The sequence below is a fragment of the Emericellopsis atlantica genome (genome assembly GCF_019669845.1).
Source record: "Emericellopsis atlantica unplaced genomic scaffold F5Z01scaffold_40, whole genome shotgun sequence".
In the NCBI taxonomy this organism is placed as follows: Eukaryota; Fungi; Ascomycota; class Sordariomycetes; order Hypocreales; family Bionectriaceae; genus Emericellopsis; species Emericellopsis atlantica.
This window is the reverse complement of record NW_025764742.1, coordinates 113907-126069: the sequence shown is the minus strand read 5'-3', so window position 1 is coordinate 126069 and position 12163 is coordinate 113907. Positions and strand designations below refer to the sequence as shown.

Here is a 12163-nt window from a genome sequence, read left to right as displayed (position 1 = left end):
TACACAGCCCACAAATGAGACTTTGATGGAGCTTTCAGCAGATCGTTCTCGGCGGCCACCACCCTTTCCGCTGTCTTTGGTCTATACACAGGTGGCTCGACTCCGCCCCAACTCCGCCCTCGTCCGCTCGGCAAAGGTATTAAGCATCCCCAGAGACTAGCTCAAGCACGCATTTATTGGCCCTCGAGCTCGGCAAGGATCTTCTCACCCTTGGCCTTGGCAGAGGCAAAGTCGCCCACCATGTAGAAAGCACCTTCGGGAAGGTTGTCACCCTCACCGTTGAGGATGGCCTTGAAAGAGTTGATGGTCTCCTTCAGGTCAACGAGCTGACCCTCGATACCAGTGAAGACCTGGGCAACAGTGAAGGGCTGCGACAGGAAACGCTGGATCTTACGGGCACGCTCGACAGTAAGCTTGTCAGCCTCAGACAACTCGTCCATACCCAGAATGGCAATGATATCCTGGAGCGACTTGTACTCCTGGAGGATCTGCTGGACGCGGGACGCAGTGTCGTAGTGGTCCTGGCCGACGATACGGGGGTCAAGCATGCGGGACTTAGAGTCGAGGGGGTCGACGGCAGGGTAGATACCCAACTCGGAGATACCACGGGACAACACAGTCGTGGCGTCCAAATGGGCGAAGGTGGTGGCGGGGGCAGGATCAGTCAAATCGTCAGCAGGCACGTAGACGGCCTGGACGGAGGTAATGGAACCCTTCTTGGTGGTGGTGATACGCTCCTGCATCATACCCATGTCGACGGCGAGAGTAGGCTGGTAACCGACGGCAGAGGGGATACGGCCCAGCAGGGCAGACACCTCGGAACCGGCCTGGGTGAAGCGGAAAATGTTGTCAATGAAGAGCAAAACTGACATCCCATTAGTGTCATATATTGCAAAAGGAGTTGATTTTTCTTACCATCCTGGCCATCGGAGTCTCGGAAGCTTTCAGCTACAGTGACTTTCGGCTAGTGAGTACGTGAGCATCAAGAGTATTGGGTATAGTGAACTTACGACCAGTCAAGGCGACACGGGCACGGGCACCGGGGGGCTCGTTCATCTGACCGAACACCAGGGCGACCTTGGACTCGCCATCAAGCTGGATGACAGAGGTCTCCTGCATCTCGTGGTACAGATCGTTACCCTCACGGGTACGCTCACCGACACCAGTGAAGACGGAGTAACCACCGTGAGCCTTGGCGATGTTGTTGATAAGCTCCTGAATGAAGACGGTCTTGCCGACACCAGCACCTCCGAAGAGACCAATCTTTCCACCACGGGCGTAGGGGGCGACAAGGTCGACGACCTTGATACCAGTGACCAGGACCTCAGCAGAGGTGGACTGCTCAACGAACTCGGGAGCCTCCCTGTGGATGGGAAGGTGGGCGTCAGACTTGATGGGACCACGCTCGTCAATGGGGTCACCAGTGACGTTCATGATGCGACCAAGAGTGGCGGTACCGACGGGGATGGTGATGGGAGCACCGGTGTCGGTGGCCTTGGCACCACGGACGAGACCCTCAGTACCTTCGCATGTTAGCACCGCAATCCTAGACCAGCTACTCTGACCGGTAACGTACCGTCCATGGCAATGCAGCGTACAACGTTCTCTCCGAGATGTTGCGCGACCTCGAGAACGAGCTTCTGGCCATTGTTCTGGGTCTCCAGGGAGTTCAGAATGGAAGGCAGCTTCTGACCGTCGAACTTGACTGGGTGATTGTTAGTCGCAGTCCGTAAAAAATCAATTGAACGCCGCAAAAGTCGCGTCGCTCGTATTATCCAGAGTTACTAACCATCAACGACGGCACCAATGACCTGTGATGTTGTTGTTAGCCTTTGCAATGTTGCCACGGTTTCGGTGCCTCAGGCCGCCGTGCGGCTCCGCTCGGCTAGGGGGACCGGCGGGCTTCAAGGGCGCAATGCTGCTCACCTGGTGAATCTTGCCATCGCCAGCACCGGCGGCGGCAGTGCTCGCCCATCGGTTGTTGATCGATCGGAAGGGAACGGCCTTGAGGGTGCGAGGAGCCGTGGCCCTGTAGGCAGGGCGAGCCGCGCGAGCGATGGAGGAAATGCCGCTATTCGAGAGAAGAGTGCGTGTCAGCTCGAGCTCGCCTCAATTGGCTGGGAATGAGGCGCAAAAATAATCGAATCGGCCCTCGGGGGTAGGTACTCACCTCTTGAACATCTTGACAGATGACAACGAGCAGTCTGTGATGGAGCGGAGAGAGGTTGGTTAAGCTGGAGGGAGAACTTTTGCAGAGTGAGCAGTTTTGCTCGGGCGAGGACGACTTGGCCGGTTAGAGCTTTCTGGCCGGGTCACGTGGCTCCACTATGCCTGAAATTGCGCTGGCGCTCCACTGTGCCGGGAAATTATCGGCCAGCACGAGCCACAATCTAACTCCAGTTCCGCAAGATGACGACCCCAGGAGAACAGATGGGGATTCAAGGCGGTTGCTATGTGTTCGCAAGGCATCAATTGACGTGAGCAATCATAGATGATCGTTCAAGGAGGCTTGTGAGTCTTGTGAGACTATCAATTGACACTGTGTGCATCAGCCAACCCCCTCATCTTGGAGAATACAGGCGCCCGGCATCCCCCCTCCCACAGTGCTCTCGTCGCCTGCCGCCTCCCGGTCCTTTCAGTGCAGCCGTGTTAAAATGCCTACCCTGTGCGATTCATGTGCGTCTGAGTTATTCCCTCGGCAGTCTTTTAACAACACCAATGGTCTCAGCTATAATTGAGAATTGTCCAGTAGTCAATATTTTAGGCTTTCTAGTAGATAATGTTGAGTAGTAAATAGATAATAACAAGTGCGCTTCGACATCTAGGTTCGCATTTTCCTCAAGACGGCTGGTTAGGATATGTCACATTTCACGACACCCAAAGAACTGGCGCTTGATCCGTGCACACCGCGTCTTAATCGTACTGCAAATAGTTGCCGCCGTAGAAGTGATGCATTTGTACTCTCGACCGTATGGGATTGTGCCCAGAGGGATCTTATATCCTCAGCACGCACATACAAGAGCACCAGTCACGGACAAGCCTCCCAGGTATGCAAGGCTTCAACAGAGTGTGCAAGGCTTTGTGAATGGTCATATTAAAGAACTCGACTACATAGACAAATGCCGTAGTACACGCAAGCTTCACAATCGGGTGTCTCAATCTCCGTGTCTTACGAGGCTTGCGAAACAGGGTCCTCCAGTGTCAACACCATGGCGGTACGGTTCGGGATGTAGATGTGCGTCCAGTTGGCCCGACCATTCCACTCCATGGGTGTGGTGAAGAACCGCGTCTTGAGATCAACGCGGTCGAATCCTCCAAACTCCGCAGTGTCCGTATTCAGAGCGATACGGTAGGTTCCCGGCACGTCGATGCCGATGCGGTAGTCCGAGTAGCTGTTGCTGGGGTGGAAGTTGAAGATGAACACAGCTCCAGCGCGCTCAAAGACGATCACCTTGTCACCCTCGTGCTTCAGTGAGATGTATGCCTGTGGGGCACCAAGCCAGCCGATCATATCCTCCGTACAATTCATAGCTCGATCGAAATTGTTGAGAAAGCGGTAGCGAAGAAGATCATCGTCAGGCAAGTTGAGCTGGCGCCTGGCGTACCAGAAGGAGTTGTTGTTACCCTCACGCGGGAAGTCGAGCCATTCAGGATGGCCAAATTCGTTGCCCTCGAAGTTGAGGTAGCCTTCACCTCCCAGACTGTGTGTCAAGAAGCGGATCATCTTGTGCAGGGCCATGCCACGTTCAATGACAGGCGTGAATGGTGACAGCACCGACATGTTCGTGTACATCTCTGCGTCGCAGAGGTGCATCATCAGTGTCTTGTCGCCCACGAGACTGCTCTTGTTAGTTACAATTTCTCACCGAGGAATGGGGAACTTACGCTTGGTCGTGAGATTCTGCGTATGCAATGGTCTTCTCGCCATCTCGGCGGTTCACCAAGGTGAAGCAAATGTTGCCAATATCCCATTCCTCGTCTTTCAGCTCTTTGAGGATCTTGATCCACATATCAGGCACAGCCATCGACAGACGGTAGTCGAAGCCCACACCTCCAAGCGACAGTGGAAGGCATAAAGCAGGCATACCAGACACATCCTCGGCAATGGTGATCACCTCTGGGTAGAGTGAATGCAACAGCTCGTTGGCCAGCATGAGATAAGCGACAGCCTCGGTGTCGACATTTTCTCCAAAATATTCGTGGTAGCCGCCAGAAAACCCGCTATTACTGTTAGCCTTCCAAACCACGATAGCCATTCTGTCGACTTACAATCCCATCCCGTGATGGAGGTAGAGCATACTGGTGACACCGTCGAAACGGAAGCCGTCAAAGTGATACTCGTCCATCCAAAACCTAAGGTTACTGAGCAAGAATCTCATAACCTCATGGTGGCCATAGTTGAACAGCCTGCTGTCCCACTGGTCATGGCGTCCCTTGGGCCCGGCGTGGAAGTACTGATGATCGCTGCCGTCAAACTCGTTGAGACCATCCAGCACATTCTTCGAGGCATGGCTGTGGACAACATCGAGGAGAACAACAAGGCCCAGGCTGTGAGCGGTGTCGATGAGCTCCTTCAGGTCCTCAGGCGTGCCGTAACGGCTGCTGGCGGCGAAGAAGTTGTTGATCTGGTAGCCGAAGCTAGCGTAGTAAGCATGCTCCATTACGGCCATCAATTGGATGACGTTGTAGCCCAAGTTCTTGATGCGAGGCAGCATATTCTTTGTGAACTCCTTGTACGTAGCCACACGTTGATCAGGCGTTGAAATGCCGACGTGAGCCTCGTACACACGGAGGCTGGTAGGCTTCTTGGGGCGCGGGTGCTTGAGCTCGTACTTTTCACTCGCAGGCGGGTTCCAAAATCTGGCGTCGTATGCGGGTGACACCGCCAAATCCTGAGTGACATACTTGATCCAAGCAGGGAGTCGATCTATTCTCTCCCCTCCTGGGATGACCATGGAGATCTATCGTCGGTCAACACATGAACTCTACATCAAGTGAAGGCTCGTCATACCTTGAGCTTGGAATTATGAGGGATTGCTGGCTGGCCGTTGACGGCAGGGAGGGTAATTTCGAAGCACCCGAAATCATCCTTGGTCATAGGGTGAGAATCTCTGTTCCAATCATCCATTGGGTGGTCAGTCATGGCTGTGTGATGTTGTGAAGGAGTGGCATACTGAATTCTCCAATAAGGCTCGCCTGTTGAGCGTTGGGAGCCCATTCACGGTAGTGAATATTGTTCTGGGCGTCTACATTGAAGCCGAACTTCTCAGTGCCCTAGGTTTCGTTAGTACTGAGCGAGAAGCACCGCGCAATGCCCTACCTGAGAAAAACGAGCCAGTCCACCTTCGGTTTCGTCGATTTTGCTGATCCATTCTTGGGCTTTGCTGAACCGACTCCTTAGAGAGTCACTGAACGGCTCCAGCCAAGGGTCAAGCTTGACGACACCTGATGGGCCCTGGTCAGTAGGGATCTCCGTGACAACCGTGTTGACAAATAGGGCTCACCAGTGCCATCTGTGGGCATGTCTGAAGCCGCACTGCCGGCATTGTTATCGACCAGAGTGTTCGAGGCGTTATCAATCGTGGAAGCCATCGTCAATTGGCGTGTATGAAGAGGGCAGCAGCGTCTTGACGAATGGAGAGGGATGGCTTGGTCGCTGGCGTCTGGCAAGGTGGGGTCTGGGGGAGGGGACAACGATGAGGGTAGGGTGTGACGAGGCCAAACTCAGCTCCTGGCAAACAGCAAAGCGAACTGGTTACGAAATGTGACTTTGGGACTTGGATTGTGACTTATAATCTCACAAGAAAACTCTTCAAGGGTTTGAGGCAACGGATCCAGGTGGCGTTTGAGATGAGAGCTCGGGACATTCGACCCTCCCCTCCCATGCGCAGCTTTATCGATACCCAACAAAATGACGTTTTTGGTATCCCGGTGGCTTTATTGCCAATCTTACTTGCTCCTCATAAAGTTCTTGCCATTGCACCAAGTGTGTGACTCGTGAGCGTACTGCAGCCTCCGCATCCTCACCTGCCAGTGGTCAATTCGCCACTGTTGAGCGCCACATTGTTGACGTAAATATAGGAGTGCAGGTTGCAGACAGATCCTTGGGGCCTGCGGCCTGCCTGCAGTTGGCGGAACGGCTAACCCGCTTATCTTGGTCTTATCGCTGCCAAGCTCTTATCACCTTATCGTAGCTCCGAACCGGCGCCAGCCGGTGAATTGGTCCCCGCTGGTCATACTCCTTCACACGATTGACTCCTACCAGCGAAGTATACCTCATTAGTTGGTAGGTAGCTTCAGAGTGCACGCAAAGCTTCAAGGTCACCATTTCTTGCAGCGCTATCCGGCGCTTGTGACTGCCATCCTCGCGTGACCGACCAAATCTCCGATCTGCCCGCCGCGCCTTGCCCCAGTTGAGCTCTGCCACCTCTCGTCTCCGACATCTGTGCACCAGCATCTCGCAGCCAAAAAATGTACCGACCGGCTCGACGACTATCTGTGGCTCTTTGCGGTCCATCATCCGCTAGATGGCGACTTACTCCTACCCCATGCCGCGCTTGCCAGCGAAGCTCTCGGCAGCTTTCCACCTCCCAGCCTCTAGCAGCGTCGAAGCGGACGACAGACTTCAATTCTGGCTACACAGGCAGCTATGATCCGAATACTGAAAACGGCCGTGGTCCCATGTTCACGAAATCAAGCTTCGGAGTCCCTCAGTTTTACCCTCGCGATCTGAAGAAGCGTGTTGACGCTTATGTTGTCGGGCAAGACCGAGCCAAGAAGACCATATGCTCAACCATATTCAATCATTACCAGGGTGTACGGAGACGCCGTCAGCACGAGCACGAGGAAAGAAATAGACGGGACAAGTTGAGTAGGCAGCGGTTAGTGCGGGATCGCGAGCTTCACCAGAGGCGGCGTGAAACCCACCCTGTCGAAGGTCAGCGTTTCACAGATGCCACTTCAAGGCGTCGCTCGGCTGACGAAACTTCTGAAGATGACTTTCCAGGCCACCAGGAGTCTTTGCGGCACCTGAGTGATACGAGGGAGACTGAGGAGGATCCCTACGAGAGCCTGTACCAAGCTGAGGATCCATCCATCCCCGAGCCTGTAAAGGTTGACAAGAGCAATATGCTCCTCATCGGGCCTACAGGCGTAGGAAAGACCTACATTCTGGAGTAAGTAACTCGCGTCTTTGACAGGACGCTGCTAACTGCTCAGGACGCTAAGTAAAAAGATCAACGTCCCCTTCTCCATATGCGACTGCAATTCATTCACCCAAGCTGGTTACATCGGTCAAGATGTCGAATCCTGCATTGAGCGCCTGCTCATAGAGGCAAACAACGACATCAAAGCTACAGAGCACGGAATTGTTGTGCTGGACGAATTTGACAAGATTGCCCGACGAGAAACAACAACCGGCAGGGATGTCGGGGGCGAAGGCGTGCAACAGGCATTGCTGAAGCTCGTAGAGGGTACCAAAGTGACGATCAACGTGAAGGACAACCGCTCTTCGCGATCCACCCCGCCTATCACAACGAACTTCAGTGGCGGAAGTTCCTCAACCGCTCAGGTGACACCTCCTGGCGGCAAGGTCGACCAATACACCATCGACACCACCAACATCCTCTTTGTGTTTTGTGGTGCCTTTGTAGGCCTTGACAAGAATGTTCTTCGTCGCGTTGCGAAACCCTCGGTCGGCTTTGGCGGGAAGGTCGAGGGACGAACAACGGTAGCTGGAACGAAGCAAGCGTTACCGCAGGAGCTCTTTTCCCATCTCCCACATTACACCGCTGCCTCGGCCTCGTCGTTTACACCGCTGGACCTCACAACGCCGGAGGATTTGCAGGCGTTTGGCTTCATCCCAGAACTGATCGGCCGTTTGCACAACGTCTGTGCACTGAGCCCTTTATCCACAGATGACCTGTTTCGTATCTTGACCGAGCCACGCAACAGCCTTGCTGCCCAGTACATAGCGCTCTTCGAAACGTATCCTTCGCGCTTGAACTTTACGGAAAAGGCGCTCTATGCCATCGCCGAGCGGGCGGAAAAGTCAGGTACCGGAGCCCGCGCCTTGAAGATGGAGATGGAACGGGTACTGGCCGAGCCAATGTTCGACGCTCCCATGCCTCATGTACTGATCACGGAGGCGTGCGTCCGCGGGCTAGAAAAGCCGCTCTACTGGGGTAAGGACGGGCGTTTCGAGCTTGACAGACGGCTGCAGGAAGAGGAGCTGAACCCACGGCCAGCAACTCATCCATCACCGTTTGAGCAGTACAGAGAAGCCGGTCAAAGCGGCGGTTGAAACGTCATTGTAGTGTATTGAACAGCCTTGGCAAAGGCATGAGCGGCGTTTTGCGTGTATTTTGCCTATGACAGCGTTCTCACGTTATATTTTGAGCAGCTTTGACACTCACTCACTTCATGCCACATGTCCAAGAACTTGTGTCCCATTGTTGTGATACAGTATTTACACCAGTTTGACGCGCAAAATCAAAGTCAAATCGCCGAGACCTCCTCCCAACTGCCTTGTCGCCGCTACCCTCTAGTGAGCTTTTGTGAACCTCCCTCAACTTGATTCTGTACACATGGAGGCATTCGATGCATCCCACAGGCGAGCTTTGACCTAGGTCTCTAAAACAAAGGGAACGTAAGGTTGAGTATAAGGTTGTTCGGATTATGTGGTATCGAAGGGCTATAGCGATCGTGTAAGATCGATTTAAGGACCCTTGGGGGGAGACTGGACCTGGCCAGGGCCCTTGTAGTGCTCGGCGGTGATACCGGTAAGAGGATCGGCGCGTTGTTCCTGCAAGGCGTAAGCTACCAGACCATTGACCGAGGAGCCGACGGGTACTTACAATGAGCATCTCGTTGGCAGCCTCTTGCCACTCCTTGTTCATGGTGTGAGGAGCAGGGTTAGCGAAGGCGCGGATCAAGCCAAAGATGCCGAACGAAGCACCCAGGCCAGCCATGACGCCCCAGAAGACCTTGGCGCCGGTGCCGGGGGGATCAGTAGCGCGGGGGCCGTGGGGACCGAAAGCGATCCAGTAAGCTATTGGGCTGGATCAGTAACTATTCCAGAATACATCGGAAGCGCGGAATTGTGAAGGGTGTCCTCGTGGTGTTGCTCGTCGTCGTCGTGAACCAAGGGGCCCACTTGTCGAGACCTGTGCCGGGAGCCAATGATGCGTAGGCGATTCGACGTGACCTTGCGGGAACGAAGCATTGGATCACCACCAGCTCTCAATTGGGTGAATTCCGACTGGGGAAAGAAAGGCTAACGTTGAAAACGCCGCCGACGACTCTTGAGGCACGGTGCAGTCCAATTGGGGCGTGGCAAATGCAGCACAGCAAGGAAAAACACACGTACCAGCCTTCTGCTCCTGAACCGTCAACTCCTTCCAGTTGCCCTTCATGCGATCGCGCAGGGCCATCCAGAGGTCGGCCTGCTCCTGGAGAGGCATACCCTCCCAACGCTTCTCAATGTTGGCCAGGGTGGGCTTCGAGATGGCGTGGCTGGCAGAGGCAGCGACCGTCGACTCGGCGCGGCGGGCAGCAGGGGCGCTGCGCACCAGGCTGTTGCGCAGCATGCTCGTCGCCGGGGTCCGCAGCATGTTGTGTGAGATGGTTCGAGTGGGAGAGGGAGCGGAGAAGATTCGTGGTGTGGAGGGTCCAGGTCCGTGGGCGTAGGGTCAATTGACGTCGTCTCGGGTGTTTGAGGGTTTTCGTGAGGTCTGATGATTTCGTCCAGCGTTTGCTGGAATGGAGCTCGGCAAGGTCTGTCTGTTGGATGACTAAGGCGACGGCGGCCGGCTATAGGTCACGTGGTGCCTCCGCCGTGCATGAAAAAGTGGTCTGATGTCAAGACAGGGGGAACCGTCGAATTGGGGTATTTTTATTGCCCAAATGACATGAAATTGTCACGACTATTCAAGTATCGTGATTGGCACAATTTGGCGCTCATCTCGTGGGTTGCGCAGTACACGGGACGGGGCGAAGCTGCGCCATATAGCACTGCTAGTGTCACTCAATTCGAGACGATGGTCAACCTTTCATGCTGCGTATGTTGATTCTTGGTCTACCTGATCACTCTCATGTTGCTCGAATCAGTACCCCTCAGAACTCTACGTTGAAGAGTGTGACCTTGCGGAGACGCTCGCCGTAGCGGTAAAAGATAAATGGCAGAGGTGTCATGGCCAGCGCAAGGAACCCAAGCAAAGAGCTTCCCCAGCCCATTCCAAGGTTATCGAACAGATCACGGCCTCCCAATGGCAGCAACGCGCCAAGGAGAGACCTCAGAACGGTTGTGGCAGCTGTCGCCGATGCTGCGTATACATCAAAAGCGTCTACTACGTAGACAGCCATCGACATCTGCTAATGTTAATATTTGACCTGCTCTCACTGGGCGCTGCAGGACTCACCATGAGAATGACAACGCCAACGCCGAAGACACCTGTGCCCAGGATCGGAAGGATCCAATGGCAATGATAATCGGCAGTCCATCCGAACCAGAAAATACCCATGGGAATCAGCCAGCAAGCATACATCGACGGTGGTAGCCGATACTCTGGTTGATGTACCCCTCCGCGTTTCGTCTTCATGTGGATTGCCACTCGATCAGAGACATTGGCGTTGATGAACAGGCCAATGGCCGATCCGATGCCAATGCCCAGATACGTAAGACCAATGTTTCCTTCAGAGAACCCGTATTCGTACATGAAGAGCGAGGGGAAGGTTGTGAACAGCATGTAGAGGTATCCGTATAGGACTGCCATGTACAAAGACAGACTAGAAACGATTGGGCTCAAGAAGAGCATCTTCGTGGGGCGAACAATTGCGACCCTGAAGACCTCCTTGCTTGACTTACCGGTGTCTAGCGCCGAGCGAAGCTCTGAATTGCCGGTCTCCTTTCGAAGACGTCGTGTCTTTTTCTCGAGTAGTGCATGAGCATACGACTCATGAAGAAAGATAAAAGAAAGTATGGTCACGACTCCAGCCTGTTTCGTCAGAGAAATAATCAGTTGCTCGCGGTTGGCGAACTCACAGCCATGGCAACCACCCAAAAGGACCACCTCCAACCTTTATTCTCGGCCAGGTAACCGCCGGCTACAACCCCCGAGGTCAGTGAAGTGCAAATGATAGGAACGTTGCCTACATACCGATGGGACCGATGACCGGCCCAAGCAATGGGCCGCATATCCACCAGGACATAGCCATACCTCTCTTCTCTGGGCCGATCATGTCCGCCAAAGTTCCGGCACCTATCGTCAAGGGACAAGACCCTACCAAGCCGGCTAGCAGGCGGAAGACGAGAAGAGCTGCCATATTGGGTGCTAACGCACAAGCGACTGTGAAGATGACAAAGATCACGTTGCAGACATAGTACAGCGGGGAGCGCCCGTACATTTCAGACAACGGCGCGATCACAAGAGGACCGAAGCAGTACCCTATCAGGTACACTGAGACGATGAAAGATGCAAGCAACGTGCTGTCTGATCCGAATTCCGCCATCACCTGCTCAGTGCTCGGTGCGAAGATGGAGGATGCCAACGGACTGTACTATTTTAGCATTGATCCCATTCGCGGGAGTACTTGGAACTGACGTGATGAAAGTGATGACAGAAACAATGGTGATGCAGACTGCCTTTTGCTTCCTCGTCCAATTGTGAGGATTCTCTGGGTCGTCTGGACCGTCCCAATCGACGATGAGGCTGACGTCTCGCCGGACAATCTCATCTTCGCCAGTAAAGGTCGCCTTTTCAGGGTCCGAGTCGGCCTTGGCTAAAGCAGAGACATCTTGGCCGTCTGCCCGAATTTTGTCATCTGCGTCGCCCATGGTGATGCTTGACTCGACACCGCCTTCATAAGGAGGCGAAAGGTTGGTGAAGTGGCCTAGTATTGAGGGAATCCTTCATGCGGATCGGGTTTAAGATAAGACCGGCCATCCTGCGAGAAGGATATGCAGGTAAGACTGAGGGAGTCTCTCCAAAATCGACTTGCAGCACGAGAGAAGTTGCACGGCTTGTCTTTGCCGCGACTTTGCCGTTTGGCCACTTCTAACCCCATGTCAAGCGTTCTGAATTAGGCAGGTCGAGGATGAGTGTACATCAGAATGGAAATCGATGTGACAACTAACAACTAATTAGCAACCGTCAATTGCTCGACA

The 12163-nt window shown here is 54.1% G+C and overlaps 4 protein-coding genes across 4 annotated transcripts; 1 reads left to right on the top strand and 3 right to left on the bottom strand.

The window, feature by feature from the left end:
* Positions 1 to 173: 173 nt before the first annotated feature.
* On the bottom strand, positions 174 to 5546 carry F5Z01DRAFT_684076 (alpha-glucan branching enzyme; the record flags this gene model as incomplete). The annotated part of the gene is made up of 13 exons (XM_046265904.1): positions 174 to 865; positions 916 to 957; positions 1011 to 1523; positions 1577 to 1705; positions 1790 to 1811; positions 1927 to 2071; positions 3264 to 3839; positions 3886 to 4227; positions 4270 to 4961; positions 5012 to 5145; positions 5175 to 5274; positions 5321 to 5455; positions 5505 to 5546. 13 exons carry the CDS (start codon positions 5544 to 5546, stop codon positions 174 to 176), a joined length of 3564 nt encoding a protein of 1187 aa, XP_046114152.1.
* Positions 5547 to 6471: 925 nt separating this feature from the next.
* F5Z01DRAFT_630019 (P-loop containing nucleoside triphosphate hydrolase protein) lies at positions 6472 to 8302 on the top strand (the record flags this gene model as incomplete). Its single annotated transcript, XM_046261699.1, has 2 exons — positions 6472 to 7175; positions 7219 to 8302. The coding sequence occupies 2 exons, from the start codon at positions 6472 to 6474 to the stop codon at positions 8300 to 8302; spliced, it is 1788 nt and encodes a 595-aa protein (XP_046114151.1).
* A 207-nt stretch (positions 8303 to 8509) lies between these two features.
* F5Z01DRAFT_419968 (cytochrome c oxidase polypeptide V precursor) lies at positions 8510 to 9972 on the bottom strand. Its single transcript, XM_046259612.1, has 3 exons — positions 9368 to 9972; positions 8856 to 9049; positions 8510 to 8803 (listed from the first exon to the last, which is right to left on the bottom strand). Exons 1-3 carry the CDS (start codon positions 9609 to 9611, stop codon positions 8717 to 8719), a joined length of 525 nt encoding a protein of 174 aa, XP_046114150.1. The 5' UTR covers positions 9612 to 9972; the 3' UTR covers positions 8510 to 8716.
* Positions 9973 to 10090: 118 nt separating this feature from the next.
* Positions 10091 to 12118, bottom strand: F5Z01DRAFT_419941 (major facilitator superfamily domain-containing protein). The gene is made up of 5 exons (XM_046259611.1): positions 11601 to 12118; positions 11157 to 11551; positions 11042 to 11103; positions 10419 to 10994; positions 10091 to 10368 (listed from the first exon to the last, which is right to left on the bottom strand). The coding sequence occupies exons 1-5, from the start codon at positions 11831 to 11833 to the stop codon at positions 10114 to 10116; spliced, it is 1521 nt and encodes a 506-aa protein (XP_046114149.1). The 5' UTR covers positions 11834 to 12118; the 3' UTR covers positions 10091 to 10113.
* Positions 12119 to 12163: the final 45 nt, after the last annotated feature.